At 42.7% G+C, this 18,077-nt stretch overlaps 2 protein-coding genes across 3 annotated transcripts in view; both read left to right on the top strand.

Moving 5' to 3' along the window:
- Positions 1-2,035: 2,035 nt before the first annotated feature.
- On the top strand, positions 2,036-4,495 carry LOC131132768 (transient receptor potential cation channel subfamily M member 2-like). The gene is made up of 2 exons (XM_058078693.1): positions 2,036-2,225; positions 4,052-4,495. The coding sequence occupies exons 1-2, from the start codon at positions 2,070-2,072 to the stop codon at positions 4,148-4,150; spliced, it is 255 nt and encodes an 84-aa protein (XP_057934676.1). The 5' UTR covers positions 2,036-2,069; the 3' UTR covers positions 4,151-4,495.
- Positions 4,496-10,719: 6,224 nt separating this feature from the next.
- The window catches only part of lamtor3 (late endosomal/lysosomal adaptor, MAPK and MTOR activator 3), a 72,956-nt gene continuing 65,598 nt past the window's right edge, over positions 10,720-18,077 (top strand). For both annotated transcript variants that reach the window (XM_058078686.1, XM_058078688.1), the window contains exon 1: positions 10,720-11,015. In XM_058078686.1, the coding sequence (XP_057934669.1) occupies positions 10,937-11,015 (79 nt within the window). In that variant the 5' untranslated portion in view covers positions 10,720-10,936. The remainder of the gene's footprint in view (positions 11,016-18,077) is intronic.

Genomic DNA, 18,077 nt, shown 5'->3' on the forward strand with positions numbered 1-18,077 from the left:
ATGGGTGATACCAGTTACCGATACCACTCTTTTGTCATTTTGAAGATACCGATGCCAATACTTTGAGTGACTTGTTTCCCTCCCAAAAACACACGTTAAATACTGTCCATTGCCAACCTTAATATGTATTTTTGTAACATATTAGTCAAATTAGACAAATGACTGTACTTTAATACACAATGTAACATAAATATGGCTGGGACAAAACTCAGCAATTATATTATTTTTCATTTTTTCAGTTCTGATAATAAAACTTAAACTCAAAAAATCAATCACATATCAAGTATTTGTGCTTTTTAAAAAAAACAACACATATAGTTAGTTACCCTTAAAGATGTGGAAGTGCCTTTTCATTTATTAAGTTGTAGTAATAGTTTAGTATATGTTAATACAACTTTTTACAACTCATAATTTAATAAGAAAGCCTTAAAAAACACACACAGCAAAAATGCAGTAATTTTACAAGAATAAAGTTATTATTAGCTAATTAACTATTCAAAAAAAGTTGTATTTTAATGGGAAAAGTTGCAAGTTTACCAGAATAACACTGTAATACATTGCACAATATGACATTTTAGTTGCATAAAGTTGAAATATTTAGGAAAAAGTGTATTTTTTTTAAGTTGTAATATCATGACAAACAAAACAACAAATAGAGATGGATTTAGTTTTTTTAATCAAGTTGCAGGAAAAGGAAATAGCAGAAATGTAAGAACAAGATAAGATTTATCATTTTAGTACAGTGGCATAGAACTGAAATAGTGAAGAAGAAATATGATTTTTTAGAGTTTAAATCTTATGAGAAACAAAGAAACTACTACTCTTCACAGATGTGAAGCTATTGAACATACATGTTAAAGAATTCAATTTATTCATGATTATTATTATAAGAACCCAAATTGTTGACTAAAACACTATCATAAAAAGAACCGAAAATTGCAAAATAACAAATTACGTCATCTAGCGACTTCTTGCATAGCCAATAGCTTTTTTTTTTTTTTTTTTTTTTTTTTTTTTTTACTGAGGAGTCGGCATTGAATTAATGCAAAGACCGAAGAAAAAAAACATTTAGAGACGGTCCCCAGGCTTCTATAGAGATAAATTTTCGTCAGACTGCTCACAGTTTGCGGGAACCACGAAACCAAAAAAAAAAAAAAAATACAGCTGAATAGGTGCAGATTCTGGGAGAACTATAAAGCTTTGCGTGCTGGTTATTGTGTGTAGCTTCTCTGTAGGAGTCCACAACTGAATACAAATGGCCGAAAAATGAGCATAACAGATGCATACATGAGCTAACGAGCACGGTTATTAATTGATTTTCAAATCATTTTATCCAAACGCCCCCTAAACGAATGGTTCTCCCCCCCAAATCAACATTTTACAAGTGTCTTAAATGTTTACCTTTGATTGTTCTGTTTTAATCGTTATCAAGGCATGCACAGAAATCTTAATTTATACATTGATATTATACATTAGCTGCGTGTGCATCACGGAGATGCCTGGAGTTGAATAAAATCTGTCCACTTATTTGTGAAATGCCATTGAATACGAGCTGTGTTATGTTTCCAAGTGCTGCATCTTTAATGTTTTTTTGTTGTTGTTATAAAGTGGTAATTAATCCGCCATCAGTTGATGTAAGGTATCGATCCATCGCCGGCATCTGACTTTCGGTAAATGGGAGGTCTGGCAGCCTGCTTAGCTCTCACTGAGTATAAGAGAGGAATGAGACAGCACAAACAGGCTGGACTCTGTGGAAGCTATTCCATACTGCTACCTGCTCCCAGACTCGGCCTGTCTTCTGTAGCGTTGCAGGGACTATGGCAGAGACGGGAGGGTCTCAGCTGATCCAGAATCTGACCTTAAGTGCGAGTGGTGCCATTAAGGTACTTTCTCTTTCACCTTCTTTCCAGCATGCCGCCTGGATCAGACACAACATCCGCAAGAAGGAGTGTTGCTTCTTTAAAAAAGGTGCCAGGTATGACTTGCTCCTGTGTTTAAAAGGTTCCACGAAATGACCTTGTCATTGACCCTCCGTGACCTCTTGTTGCTGCCACAGAGAGGATGTGTGCATGTGTGGCTACGGGAAGAGCCAGCATGCGGCCGAGGCCATCAAAGAGGAGGACTTCGACGGCGAGGTGTGGGACGCACACAGACATGTTCGTGAAGTACCCACAGACGCTTTCGGGGACATCAGCTTTGGTGGTTTGAGGCAGATGACGACCAAGGTAAAACATTACCTTTACTGGTAACACTTTAAGGTAACATTAATAAAGTACACTAAATTACAGTAGTTTATGAGGAGTGAAACTACCTAATCCGGTCTCACTTTACAATAAGGTATAGAAAAATACAGTAGTTACTAATAAAGTAGGAACTGATGAAGAACTAATGACTAAGGCACATCAATTTAGAGTAGTTACAGAGGAACAAAGGAGTAGTTACTGAGGAACTAAGGCACATACATTTAGAGTAGTTATTGAGGAACGAATGAATAGGTACTGATGAACTAAGGCACACATTTAGAGTGCTTACTGAGGAACTAAGGCACATACATTTATTGTTGTTACTGAGGAACTAAAGCACATACATTTAGAGTAGTTACTGAGGAAATGCGGCACATACATTTATAGTTGTGACTGAGGAACTAAGGCACATACATTTAGAGTAGTTACTGAGGAACTAAGGCACACATTTAGAGTAGTTACTGAGGAACAAATTAGCAGTTACTGAGGAACTAAGGCACATGCATTAAGAGTAGTTACCGAGGAACTAAGGCACATACATTTATAGTTGTTACTGAGGAACTAGGACACATACATTTAGAGTAGTTACTGAAGAAAAAAGGCACATACATTTATAGTTGTGACTGAGGAGCTAAGGCACACACATTTAGAGTAGTTATTGAGGAACGAATGAATAGTTACCGATGAACTAAGGCACACATTTAGAGTGCTTACTGAGGAACGAATGAGTAGTTACTGAGGAACAAAGGCACACACATTAAGAGTAGCTACTGAGGAACTAAGGCACATACATTTATAGTTGTTACTGAGGTACTAAGGCACACATTTAGAGTAGTTACTGAGGAACGAATGAGTAGTTACTGAGCAACTAAAGCACATACATTAAGAGTAGTTACCGAGGAACTAGGGCACATACATGTATTGTTGTTACTGAGGAACTAAGGCACATACATTTAGAGTAGTTACAGAGGAAATGAGGCACATACATTTATAGTTGTGACCGAGGAACTAAGGCACATACATTTAGAGTAGTTACTGAGGAAATAACACACATAAATTTATAGTTGTGACTGAGGAACTAAGGCACATACATTTAGAGTAGTTACTGAGGAAATAACACACATAAATTTATAGTTGTGACTGAGGAATGAGGCACATACATTTAGAGTAGCTACCGAGGAACGAATGAGTAGTTACTGAGGAACTAAGGCACATACATTTAGAGTAGTTACTGAAGAACAAACGAAGAACTAATGACTAAGGCACACGTTTAGAATAGTTACCGAGGCATTGAAGCACATACATTTAGAGTAGTTACTGAGAAGCCAAAGAGTAGTTACTAAGGAACTAAGGTGCACACATTTACAATAGTTACTGAGGAACAAATGAAGAAATAATGAGTAGGGCACATACATTTTGAATAGTTACTGAGGCACTAATGCATATTTAGAGTAGTTACTGTGGAATTATTGAAGAACTGTTGAGAACTTGACTTGGGCACATCAATTTAGAGCAGTCACAGAGGTACTAATGAGTAGAGAGTAGTTACTGAGGAACTAAGGCACATAAATTCATAGTAGTTACTGAGGAATGAATGAAGTACTAATGAGTAGTTTTCAGGGTTAGGTAGGTTTCCTCCTTGTGAACTACTGTCATTTGTGTACCTTAATGTAAAGTATTACCCCTCAACTTGACACATTAGTTCCTCGTTACTTCTTCATTAGTTACTACTCTAAATTTATGTACCAAAAATGCTCACAGGCCTTATATTGGACACATTCTACGGTATAGCTTCCCTTCATTCTCAGTATGCCCGAGTGTCCGCAGAGACCAGTCCCGAGGTCCTCTACCAGTTACTGACTGAACAGTGGAAGCTGTCTCCCCCCGACCTACTGACCGCTCCATGAGCTGCCTGCCCGTGTCTCTGTCTCTGCTCGCCACGTTCCAATCAGCCGTGGCCATTCCGGGCGCACCATCCGAAGTGTACACCTTCGGGACGCAGTACTGGTTCCTGGGATGCTCCTACTTCCTGGGACTGCTCATCCCAGCTCACGTTTTTATACCCGTCTTCTACCGACTGCGGCTGTCCAGCGCCTATGAAGTAAGGCAAAAAAAAGCAACTTATGGCTAGTTAGAACTGAATGAAGTAAAAGGTACATAATATAAATTGTACTTAGTTAAATATTGTGGAACTGGGAACTGATTATGGGATGCACTCAATTGTAATCTGATACATGTTCAAATGAAATAAAGTCATTCCCATTACCATTACAATTGAACGCATCCCATAATCAGTTCCCAGTTCCACATGTCCAAAAGGAGTAGGAAGAAGCAAAGCTTATTAAATCCTACCCCTCCATCTGGTACTTTTACAATCAGTAACTGTTACATTTGTTCACTTCCCGCTTTCCTAATATAGGTTAAGATTTTTATTTTTTGTCACGTACCGAAGTACGAGGTGATTGTACTCGAGTACCCTGTGTATTGCGATTTAATCAGTTTTTGACTTGGCCGTGATCAATTAATTTCTGCAAGGTAGGATTCCTCATAAATAAATGGAATATTTTCATAATCGGAGCATAGGAAGCCAGTTTACCTCGTAGTACAACAACTCGGCAGAATGTGTCGAAGGTGTGCACAAGGCCTTCAGAATCAGGAGTGCTGGCACATGTCATTTAAATACTAATAACAACGGGACTGCTCGTTAAACCAATCAGATTTCAGATTCGCCTCATAGGGCCAGAGAGCAGGCGATAGTATTTTCCGGGTCCTCTGATTGGTTGATGTCTGACACGGACTATGCAGTATATTATTCATTCATTCATTCATTTTCTACCGCTTATCCTTATGTGAGTGTGAATGGTTGTTTGTCTATATGTGCCCTGTGATTGGCTGGCCACCTGTCCAGGGTGTACCCCGCCTCTTGCCCGAAGACAGCTGGGATAGGCTCCAGCACCCTGCGACCCTCGTGAGGAAAAGCAATAGAAAATGAATGAATGAATGAAAATCCTCATGAGGGTCGTGGGGGATGCTGGAGCATCCTATCCCAGTTGTCTTCGGGCGAGAGGCGGGGTCGCCAACCAATCACAGGGCACATATAGACAAACAACCATTCACACTCACATAAGGATAAGCGGTAGAAAATGAATGAATGAATGAATAATATACTGCATAGTCCGTGTCAGACATCAACCAATCAGAGGACCCGGAAAATGCTATCGCCTGCTCTCTGGCCCTATGAGGCTACCGCTTTTTCCTCACGAGGGTCGCGGGGGGTGCTGGAGCCTATCCCAGCTGTCTTCGGGCGAGAGGCGGGGTACACCCTGGACCGGTGGCCAGCCAATCACAGGGCACATATAGACAAACAACCATTCACACTCACATTCATACCTGTGGACAATTTGGAGTGGCTAATTAACCTAGCATGTTTTTGGAATGTGGGAGGAAACCGGAGTACCCGGAGAAAACCCACGCATGCACGGGGAGAACATGCAAACTCCACACAGAGATGGCCGAGGGTGGAATCAAACTCGGGTCTCCTAGCTGTGAGGTCTGCGCGCTAACCACTCGACCACCGTGCGGCCGTCAAACTAGCATTTTTTTGTGATTTTCATGAACTTAACGCTGTCATGCTTGGTGTCATGCTTACCATGCTAATGTTAGCATATTAGCATGCTTAGCATGCTCCCCCGAAGATAGCTGGGATAGGCTCCAGCACCCCTTGCGACCCCCTACGAATACCAAGGATTTACTGAACAATATATGTACATTAAAACAATTTAACTGCAATACATATTGGAGAAGAGGACCAGACTCACCGGTTGCACGGCAAATTTGTTTTTAAAATAAACGTACAGTCTATACGCATTGCACGACTAAGCTGCTGAGTATTCCTTCGTTAAGTTCAAAATGCCCATCTGATGAATCTCCTGCCAGAAAAGGCCTCATGTAGATGACACGCCTTTAGCCTGTCGCCAATAGGTGGCGCTGCGACGAAATCAGGAAGTGACCTACGGGGACCTTCGGGGCGGGGCCATGATCACATGTACCAAGTATGATGAAGATCTGACCACGTGGAGCCAAGTTATTCACGTCTACAGTTACGCTCAGCGTGCAAGGCCCAGGCAGATGAAAAAGGGCAAATTTTGGGGGCGTGCCACGCCCACATCGTACGGAATATCCCAAAATCCTTCGCAATTTAACGTCGGCCATCCGTCTAGTGTCCGTTGATGCAACAACGGACTCATTTGGTCAAACCCCCTAGGAGGAGTTTGCTAGGAGGCGGGTGCGCGGTAACATCCCGTTTGACGCCCCGAACCGCCGTAAAAAAATTTGCGACGATCTGACCGTGCGGTAGGTAATTGCGGCGGATATACGTTTCCGCCTGCGGGTGGCGCTATAGAGTCTATGCGCCCACACGGTAACGGACCGGAGGGTACCCCGAACCACCAGAAAAAATTTGGGGCCGATCCGACCGTGCGGAAGGAAGTTACGGCAGATATACATTTCCACCAGTTGGTGGCGCTATAGCGTATGTACACACACTGTCATAGACCAGAGGGTAACCCGAACCACCAGAAAAAAGTTCGGGCAGATCCGACCATGTGGGAGGAAGTTAGGGCAGATATACATTTCCACCAGTTGGTGGCGCTATAGAGTCTATGTACACACACAGTCACAGAGTGGAGGGTGACCCGACCCAGCCAAAAAAATGTGGAGACGATCCGACCATGCATAAGGAAGTTACAGCAGATATACATTTCTGCTAGTTGGTGGCGCTATACAGTCTATGTACACACACAGTCATAGACCAGAGGGTACCCCAAACCTGCATTTTGTTGCTCTGTACCAGTGACATGAGCAATAACAATAAAGTTGAATCTAATCTAATCTAAACCACCAGAAAAAATTGGGCTCGATCCGACCATGTGGAAGGAAGTTACGGCAGATATACATTTCCACCAGTTGGTGGCGCTATAGTGTATGTACACACACTGTCATAGACCAGAGAATACCCCAATTTCAAGACCATCTGCCCATGCATAACAAAGTAACGGCAGATGTAAAAAATATAATTGAATAAAAAAGAATTATATCTTTCATATTCTGTCCAGGTTACACAATCATACATCTTTTAGTTACACAAGCACTTTCCCTGAAACCATGGCAGCCAGGTGACATAAAACCATGATGAAGATAGCCATATCACGATACATGGCATTGATGGACAATAAAACATTCAGTATGTTATATATACTGTATATTTAATCTTACGCTTTTTAGGTTAATTAAGTGGTTCTACAATGTTTTGTAGTACATAATCATATCCTAGAGCCAAAACAGATCAGCATTTAATGCATCACACATGAAGATACAGTTGCCTGTAATTCTATCCAAGGCCAGCAGGTGGTTTCGTGTGCACATGAAGCACATCAAGAAATGAATCATTTGTCGAACCAGTTGATTGAAATGGTTCAAAGCCTCACGGGGTGTCATCTCGCCATCATTATTGGACATAGTCTGAGAAATCGCCATTTTAACTATATAACCTCAGGGTACATCAACATCAAAATGAGCATATGAGCATCTGGCAGAAATTGATGCAGCACATGGCTGAAATGCAGAAAGAATGACATTCTCATGGCATTAAGACACTTTAATAAACATTAACACATGAAACTTCTATACTTAGGACAGGTAAACCTCACCAACAAAAAAATCACTCAGAAAGCATCGTTTTGAATAGTGGCCACCAACAACATTCATTCATTTTCTACCGCTTTGTCCTCACAAGTGCTGGAGCCTATCCCAGCTGTCTACGGGCGAGAGGCGGGGTACACCCTGGAATGGTGGCCAGCCAATCACAGGGCACATATAGACAAACAACCATTCACATTACAGGAGCCAGGCAACAACATTTCAGTGGCAATTTCACTGCTGTGTTATTGTGCAATGACAATAAAGAAAGTTAATGTGTATGTTTACATTCATACCTATGGACAATTTGGAGTTGCCAATTAACATAGCTTGTTTTTTGGAATGTGGGAGGAAACCGGAGTACCCGCATTCACGCATGCAAGGGGAGAACATGCAAATTCAACACAGAGATGGCCGAGGGTGGAATTGAACCCTGGTCTCCTAGCTGTTAGGTCTGTGCGCTAACCACTTGACCACTGTGTTGCTGCCACCAAAAACATACAGGAGGTAATTCTTCAGTTTTTGAAGTCTTTGAAAGGTTTCCATAAATCCAGATCCAGCAGTACTTTCTGGAACACCATAAAACTGGATGACAGGGTCTTGGGGAACCGCAGGTCTCGTGCATACGTCAGTCCCATCAGATAGTAGCAGGCTTGGCTAAGATCCCCAAGAGTGCTGTGGACGGTGCTGCCCTCAATCACTATGCCATCTTTTCTTGAATGCTGGTTGATCCATCCTCAGCATCCTGCAGACATTGTAAAGACAGCTGTTAGGAGTTCACGTTCAACTTGCACGTCACAAGAGAAGTAGCACGTACTGTCTTCTGTTGTCCACAGTTGCTTTATAGCATACAAAAAGCAGCTCCATCTTTGTGTGTAGTGAAGAAAAAATAACTGTACTGCAGCTGTGCACTTGAGATTACATTTGCTAAAATGTTAAAACCTTGAAAAGCATGAAAAGTACAGTAGTATACCAACCTCAAAGTCCTGGAATAGGGCACTGGCATCTCCTGCAAGATAGTCAATAAGGCATCGGATGACAACGTCCCTTGTCTGCTCACGTTGGATTCCATCTGCCGGACAGAAAGTGTTTAAGTCTCAAACATTTCTATAGAATTTACATGAGAGGGAAGTTTGTAAGTAGTGATGCGAGCAAAAAAAAACTCAGACCTATAATTTTTCCAGGCGCGTGAATATAACTGGATATTGTGGTGCGGTGTGCAAAGGATGTGAGAGATTGGAAACAGAAAACTAAGGAAGAAAAACCAAAAACTGTTCAAGTGGCTGTATGTAAGATTGTGGCTATTGTGGCTGTTGCTGGAGTGAAATAAAAAAAATCTGTATTGCAACTAGCAGCAGGAATGAAGCGGCAGTATCTGTTGTCACAGTGATATCTATTCAGGCTTGTGTAGCTTAAGCAGGTAGGATGGACGACTATTTTGCTTCTTACTCTCAGTCACAGTTACTAAAAGCAGAGGTCATGTCACTCAGGTGCTATGCGGGTTATTGTTTCACTTTTCCTGCCCTGACATTGTGTCTGTGCGCTGTGCACCTACAGAAGGCTTGTTGTCACATCTTTATTTCAAATTAACATGTTTTCTTAGTCGCTGACGACAGACATATCGTGCGATATTTTGTGTACTTCGTACATACGTATAGTTCCTTTTAGAAAGACTGGAGGAAAGGATGAGTAATAAATAGGAGAGAGAGTCAGACAAGATAAATGTCAGCTGTATGATGTGAACAGAGAATGGAGAGAAATGTGAATGAGACAGGTGGAATGATGACTATTGCAGGTAAGGTACAAATTTAATAGGTGGAGGATGGTTTTAATACCTGAAGTAGAATGTTTGTCTGTGCTTGAATTCTTCCTCTGACAACGCTTTTCCTTGCTGGAAACAAGGACATCAGTTTTGGTGTCCTTTCGTCTCCCTTATGGCACCTTCCTCTCCTGAAAGAGGGATATGAAAGAAGAGACAAAAGAACCAGTGACAACAAAAAGTGAAGTGCATACTTAAGTATAACTGTGAAACATACAGTAGTTGTTTACAGTCCTTAATGTGTTTAACACAAAAAATCCAAATACTCACCTGTGAGACATTAAACAAGGTAGGCCACCTGTGCTTCATGTCACTGATGCTCATGTGTATGTCGTATGTTCCTCTATGTGCAAAAGTTCTCCACATCAAGTCCTTCAAGTTTGCATGTATTCTGTGCGTGTGTGTTTCTCTGTGTACCCCCTCCCCCACTGGCGAATCCAAATTGTCCATAGGCATTAATGTGACTGTCAATGGTTGTCTCTGTGACCCATGCTTGGCTGGTGAGCAGGGTGTAGTCCACCTCTTGCCAGAATACAGCTGGGGTAGGCTCCAGCATGCCCACGGCCCTTGTGAGGATAAGCAGCACAGAAAACAAATGGATTTATTCATTCATTTTCTACCGCTGCTGCAGGAGTCTATCCCAGTTGTATTCAGGCGAGAGGCGGGTACATCCTGGTTGTCAACCAATCACAGGGCACATAGAGACAACCATTTATACTCACTTTCATTTGACCCCCACCCCACACACACACTCCATATTGTCTGTGGCCATGAATGTGACTGTGAATGGTTGTCTATGTGCCCTGTGTTTTGCTGGTGACCAGGATGTAGTCCACCTCTCGCCTGAATATAGCTGGGGTAGGCTCCAGCATGCCCGCGACCCTTGTGAGGATAGGCAGTACGTAAAATGTATGGATATGTTCATTCATTTTCTACTGCTGCTGCTGGAGTCTATCCCAGTTGTATTCGGGCGAGAGGAGGGGTACATCCTGGTTGTCAGCCAATCACAGGGCACGTATAGACAACCATTCACACCCACTTTCTTGCCTATGGACAATATGGCATCGCAAAAAAAAACCCACGCACACATGGGGTAACCAGAGAGCATGGAAAAGAGCATTTAGAAGCTTAAGTACATGGCGTGTGAACTGACATTGATTTCATTGTTTTCTTTTAGATGCCACGAAAGAAGGGTTTCCGTATGCGACGCACACCCAAGGCTACCCAAGCTGTTGACTGTGCAGTTGCAACAAAAGGTAGGGAAGAAGTATCTTCACTGTCACCGGTGGAGGTACCAACAGGTGGGTTAAAAAAGGTGGTCAAAGGGTCATTTCATCAAGGCAATACAAGGTTTAAGTATGCAGGAACACAGTGTATGGCGATTGCCTTTTGTGCCACTGCTTTACACAGTATTAAAAATGTCTTGTTGTGGGATACTGCTGATCTTGACATGGCTGTTGTTGAAGGTGATCAGTTGTATGCTACTCTAAGGGAACGTCACGTAATTAGTCACCCATCCCACTTTTTGTGTGCCACAGAATTGCCCAAACAGGAGGTGATTGCTGGACACAAATTTGAGTTTTGTGTGAAGGATGATTATGCTTTAGGTGATGTCAATGTAGTTTCCAGCTATTATATTGAAAACGGGATTCATGTCACTTTGCATGATGCTTTGCACACAATGTTTGGCAAGTACAGCACATGCATTCTTACAGTTTGTCAAAGTAGTTGTGCCATCATTTGTGATGCTGGTCAGTATTGTCTGGTGGATTCGCACTCGCGTAGCTGTAATGGCATGGTGTGCAGTGATGGAACCAGTGTTGTTCTGTGTTTTGGTGGTCTTGATGCCCTTGCTAATCACATTAGCAATTTGGCTGCAGGGTTTGGTGGAGCAGAGAAACTTTTTGAAATAGCTGGTGTTGTTGTGACTGTTGTGGCTGACAGGAAACGTCACTTGGAGATGATGACTGGTGATGATGGCAAAAAGTTTAAAATGGCTGACATTTCTAGTACATGTGCATCTGATGTTGAGGTCATCAGTGTTGTTACCACACAGCATGCCTTTTGTCCAATTCTTCAAAATGACTCCATGATGTGTGCCAACTTTTGAATATAGATTGTGAAGTCAAAACTGTGCCTGTCAATTTGCGTGTTGGACCCTTGGGAGCTCCCTGTAAAAAGGAGAGCATTGTTGCTGATGGCAACTGTTTTTTCCGTGCCATATCACAAGCGGTGAGTGGCACACAGAAAAATCACAGAAAAATTAGACTCCATGTGGTTAAACATATGGAAAACCACTGTGAAGATTATGAGAAGCTTCTCAGGAGTGAGTACAGTTGTTTGACACAGTATATTAGTGTTTCCAAAATATGTCAATAGCTGGGCAACTGAGGTGGAAATTCAGGCTGCAGCGGATAGTTTAAGAATAAATATCTTTACTTTTTACGGTGGTCGTTGGTTGAGATATAGCTCAACGTCAGAATCCAGTCGTGGGATTTATTTGGACAACTCGAGTGGTAATCACTACGAGTGTGTGACATGTGTCAATGAGGGTCAGTTAGGAAGTTGCTTTGGCATTTGTCAGAATGGTACATCTCAGGTCAGTCAGTATGGTACCAGGTCACATCGGCATCAAGTAAATTGCGCTGATAGTGAAGTAGCAGTTGGTTTGAATGATGTTGTTGAAACAGGCAAAGAAAAACATCAGTCCATGGTTCCACGTGTAAGCCCGTCCAAATATCTAAAAAGGAAAAGGGCCCTGGACAAAAGATGTAAATATGTCGCTGACATGAGCATAAGGGAGACAAAGAAGGTAATGACTATGAAGAATTACAGAGAACAAGCAGTCTTTAGGCAGAGAAAGAAGACGAGGAGTGTTGAAAAGTATAGAAATGATGTCATTCATAAAAATAGAGTTAAAACATCTAGCATCTATAAGTATAGGAATGACAGCTTGCATCGGGACAGGGTCAAGATGTGTAGTGTGAGTAAGTATAGAAGTGACAGCTTGCATCGGGACAGGGTCAAGATGTATAGTGCGAGTAAGTATAGAAGTGACAGTTTGCATCGGGCCAGGGTCATTATGCAGGGCGTCAAAAAATATAAAATGGATACAAGGCACCGGGCCAGTGTCAAACTAGCCAGTATGAAGAAATATCACAGTAATTTAGAACGCAAAATGCGTGTCATTGCAGATGTGAAGGCACGAAGGCATGCTGCAAAGTTGCGAGAGGAAGAATTTGATGTTGTTGTTGAGAATTTTTTAGAGAAAGTGAAGAATGGGCCCCAATTTGTCTGCTGTGTGTGCCATAGGTTGATGTTTAAACATCAGGTCCTGCAGTGTCACAGAGAGCATTACAGCAAAAGTGCAAGTGCTTCTCTTGTGAACACGTGCATTAATGAGGATTATTTGCACAAATGTAGTGCAGAGTGCACGGTGCCTTGTTTGTTGTTGGAGTCTGGTAGAGGGCAGCTGTGGGTTTGCTACACTTGCCATTACAAGATTAGCAAAGGGGAATTCCCACCTGAATGTGTGGCAAATAATTTGGGGGTGGACCCGATTCCTCCTGAGCTGGCTTGCTTAAACAGCTTAGAGCAACACTTAATTGCACTAAATATCCCCTTCATGAAAATGCTAGCTTTGCCTAAAGGGGGGCAAAATGGTGTTCATGGGCCTGTGACTTGTGTTCCGGCCAATGTTGCAGAAACTACAAATTTGTTGCCACGGTCCAATATGGAAGGCTCTATGCTCCGTGTCAAACTCAAAAGGAAGCTGACTTACAAAGGACACTACGAGTACCATTTTGTTGACAGCATGCACATTCGTGAAGCCTTGAGGTATCTGAAAGAGTCTAATGTGCATTATGAAGATATAGAGTACAACGAGGAGTGGGTCAATGACTTTTGTAGGGAACCTGATGCCTCTCAGGTGGAGGACAGTGTTCCTGCAGTAGATGTCACACCACCTCTAGATGCAGAAGATGAGCTTCTCCATGATAGACAGCAACACTGCATGTTTCAGGACACATGTTTAATGCCAGTTGACATTGGTCAGGAAGCGCTAGATCAGTATTACGACAATATATTGAATGTGGCTCCGGCAGAAGGCAATAATCCTGTGAGGTTGCTTTCTGACCATTCGAATGAAGCTAGATGTTTCCCAGTGTTGTTTCCACGCGGCCGTTTCACGTTTCATGACACTCGACAATATAGGCTGACGGCGTCGCGATATTTCAATAATCGTATCATGCATGCTGATAAGCGGTTTGGGCAGAATGTGGAATACATATTCTATGCTCAGTACTTGTGTGAACTTGTGCAGGTGGTGTCGAGCATTTCCATTGCTTTACGCAAAGGAATTGCTGGTTTGGTGGCAAAAATGGCCAAGGATTTCTTGACCAACGATGAGTCGTTAAAGACATTGTTGGAATGTGACCAGGGCTATCGTTTTCTGAAGCCCATCAGAGGCACTCCAGCCTTTTGGCAGAGTACGCAGCGCGATATTTTGGCTTGTGTGCGTCAGCTTGGTGTTCCCACGTGGTTTTGCTCTTTTTCGTCTGCTGATTTACGGTGGCAAAACTTGGTAGACTGTGTTTTGAGGCAAGAGGGTAGAACGCAAACGGCTGCAGAGTTGGAGTGGGCTGACAGGTGTGATTTGTTGAGACGGAATCCTGTGACTGCTGCACGGATGTTTGATTTCCGGTGGCATGTCTTTCTCAGAGAGGTGATAATGTCTTCGAACCAACCGATTGGCAAAGTTGTAGACTATTTTTACCGGGTGGAATTTCAGCAGCGTGGTTCCCCTCATGTACATTGTTTGTTCTGGGTCGAGAATGCCCCACGTATTGAAGTGAACTCAGATGAAGAAGTCACAAAGTTTATTGATATGTTACTTGTGAATTGCAGCCACAGGATGAAGGATTGACAGAGACAGTGTCTTCCGTACAGCAGCATTCTAAGAGACACTCTAAAACGTGCAAAAAGAAAAACACAGTGTGTCGTTTCGGTTTTCCCAAACCTGTGTCAGGACGAACATTTATTAGCCATCAGTTTGACGGACAGGGACAAAAAACATGCACTTGTCAGGTTAGCCAATCAACCGGTGTTAAAACATGCACATGTCCAAAAGCATCCCAAAATGCCGTAAACATGAAAGCAGAAGAGGCGTCGGAAATCATAAAATCCATTAAAACAGCCCCGGCTGACGAGAACCACGCATATCAAAGCGTGGAACATTTGTTCCATAGTCTCGGTATAACACAAAATACTTTTGAGGCCGCACATCGCCGCTTGGGTCGTCGTACGGAAGTCATAATGAAGCGTCAAATCAATGAGGTTTGGATCAATCCATACAGCAAACCTCTGCTTAAATGCTGGAATGCTAATATGGACATCCAGTATGTCGTTGATGCGTATGCGTGCGTGGTTTATATAATCTCGTATATTTCCAAAGCTGAGAGGGAGATTGGATTGCTGCTGAGTAATGCCCAGAAAGAAGCATCCAAACAGGCAAACGTCAGTGCCAAAGAGGCCTTAAAAAGTCTTGGCAGTGTGTACCTGCACAATAGAGACGTGTGTGCACGAGAGGCCGTTTACCGGGTGACAAATATGCATCTTAAGGAATGCTCGCGCAAAGTAGTTTTTGTTCCAACAGGGGACAATGTGGTCAAAATGAGTTTGCCTGTGAGTGTTTTGCGTCAAAAAGCTTCATCGGCCGAATTAACAACGGAAGACATGTGGATGACCAGCATTGTCGACCGTTATAAAAACAGACCAAATGACGACACGTTTAATGACATGTGCTTGGCACAATTTGCTTCGGAATACCGCATCATTAGCAAAAACGAAAGGTCGGCATCCAAAATAGAACTTAAAAACAACTACGGACATGTGACAAAACGTACACGGACCAAACCTGCCGTAGTACGCTCTGCGCGCTTTTCAGAAACCAAAAACCCAGAGTTGTATTATCGTAGCCTTTTGCAGTTGTATCTGCCATACCGGGTGGATTTGCAGTTAAGACCTGCCAACTGCCCAACATTTGAAGAATTTTATGACAATGGTGCGGTCCGATTAAATGATGGGTCGATGCATTCTGTTCGATCCATAGTGGAAACAAATAAACATTTCGACAACGACGGGGATGAACTGGACAGCATCCAAAGATCTATTGATCACAGCGGTGTTGCTGAGGATGCGTGGTGTCTGCTGTGTCCAGAGCAAGAATTGGAAAGGCTACAATGCGAAGAAGAACGCCGGAAAAAACAGCAGTTGGTCGAAGAAGAGGCAGAAGTAATACCTGACTTGGCAAATGAAAATAGAACCGCTCGAAACTTACAAAAGCAAAAGTCAATGAGTCGAAATGATGGCTTGGCATTAATCCGCTCCCTAAATAATACTCAAATGGACATTTTTTACAAAATTAGACAGTGGTGCCTTGATAAAGTAGGTGGGAGAAAACCCGAGCCTTTACACTTATTCATCACAGGTGGTGCCGGGACAGGAAAAAGCCACCTAATTAAAGCCATCCAATATGAGGCTACCAGGTTGTTGTCAACAATGTGTCGGCAACCGGACAATATTTCTGTCTGTCTAGCTGCACCAACAGGGATTGCTGCTTACAATTTGAATGTCACAACAATACACAGCACATTGAGAATCGGCAAGGATACCCGTTTGCCTTACACACCACTGGGTGAGGAAACGGTGAATTCCTTGCGTGCCAAGTTCGCGGACCTCCAAATTTTGATTATCGATGAAATATCGATGGTTGATCACAAGTTGTTGACGTACATTCATGGTAGGCTCCGACAAATTAAGCAAACCGGTGACTATGCTGCATTTGGCAACGTCAGCATCATCGCCGTCGGTGATTTTTACCAGTTACCGCCAGTCAAAGGAAAGCCTCTTTATGTCGAAGACGCCACTTTCAACTTGTGGACAAATCTTTTCAGTGTTGTCGAACTGACAACGATAGTCCGGCAAAAAGATAATCAGTTTGCAGCATTGCTAAATAGACTCCGCAAACATCCAAAAGGCGCGGCGTTGTTGGAAACAGACATAGAACTTTTGAAACAGCGCGAAACGGGTGAGGTCAGCTCCGCGTTACATGTGTTTCCAACCAATCAACAAGTAAACGAATACAATCTAAAACAGCTTTTCAGGATCTGTCCGGAGTACACAACGATAAAAGCTGAGGATTTCAGCCAAAACAAAAAATCCGGTAAATTAGAAAGAAAAGTAGGGCACCACAGCAAAGTTTACAACACGTGTTTAGAGGAAACTCTGCACATCACTAAAGATGCACGTGTAATGCTTTGCAAAAACATCGATATTGACGACGGCTTAGTTAACGGGGTTAGTGGCACTGTCTCTGATGTTCTTTTCCAAAAGGATGACACATTTCCGAGTAAGATCTATATAAAGTTTGATGATGCCAAAGTAGGTCAACAAAGGCGCGCACAAACTGCTGAGTCTGTCACGCTAAAAGACAGTACATTTATTCTGCCAGAGGAAGAAAAAGTAACTAAAAGTGGTGGCATGCGTCGCCAGTTCCCTCTGAAGCTCGCTTGGGCTTGCACGGTACATAAAGTCCAGGGTGTTACCGTGAGCAATGTAGTTGTGTCTCTAGACAGGGTGTTTTCCGCAGGGCAGGCGTATGTTGCATTGAGTCGGGTCACAGCTTTAGACGGTTTGATTATTGAAAAGTTTAATGCCGAAAAGATTTACTGTAATGATGCCATTAAGAATGCTGTAGGTAGGATGCCAGCATTTTTGACAGAAAGTGAACAATACAAACAAATGTACAACCACCACATTTCACAATTTATTTGATGAATGTCCAAAATTTGACAAAACATGCGTCAGATTTGGCAGCATGTACACAGCACCTGCAGCCTAACTGCATCGCTGTGACAGAAACGTGGCTGCCAACGGCATGTACACCCAGGAGTGTAACCATTCCTGGGTACCATTTCCATAGCCAACCACGATGTTTGTCTTACTCCAGCAGTAACCCTGCTTTGGTAGAATTACAAGGGCAACAGCATGGCGGAGTTGGCATGTACATTGCAGACCACCTGCACTGTAGTGTTGTCTCCGCCCCAAACTTCAACTTGGAAGTTTTACTGGTGAACTGCTCCTCACCCAGTGTGTTAATAGCAGTTGTGTATCGACCACCCTCCTATCCAATGGTGTTGTTTCAAGGTCACCTTGGCACGCTGCTGGATTGGTTGCACCAGAAGTACGCCAGCATTGTCGTACTGGGAGATTTTAATGAAAATTTGTTAAAATCTTCCACTATCAGCACATTCATGGCT

Source organism: Doryrhamphus excisus, chromosome 7, assembly GCF_030265055.1.
Source record: "Doryrhamphus excisus isolate RoL2022-K1 chromosome 7, RoL_Dexc_1.0, whole genome shotgun sequence".
In the NCBI taxonomy this organism is placed as follows: Eukaryota; Metazoa; Chordata; class Actinopteri; order Syngnathiformes; family Syngnathidae; genus Doryrhamphus; species Doryrhamphus excisus.

Excerpts from the sequence above, each read along its gene's own strand:
- LOC131132768 (XM_058078693.1), top strand. The coding sequence starts at position 2,070 with ATGTGTGGCTACGGGAAGAGCCAGCATGCGGCCGAGGCCATCAAAGAG. Across the intron at positions 2,226-4,051 it reads TGAGGCAGATGACGACCAAG|TATGCCCGAGTGTCCGCAGA; the intron begins GTAAAACATTAC and ends CTTCATTCTCAG.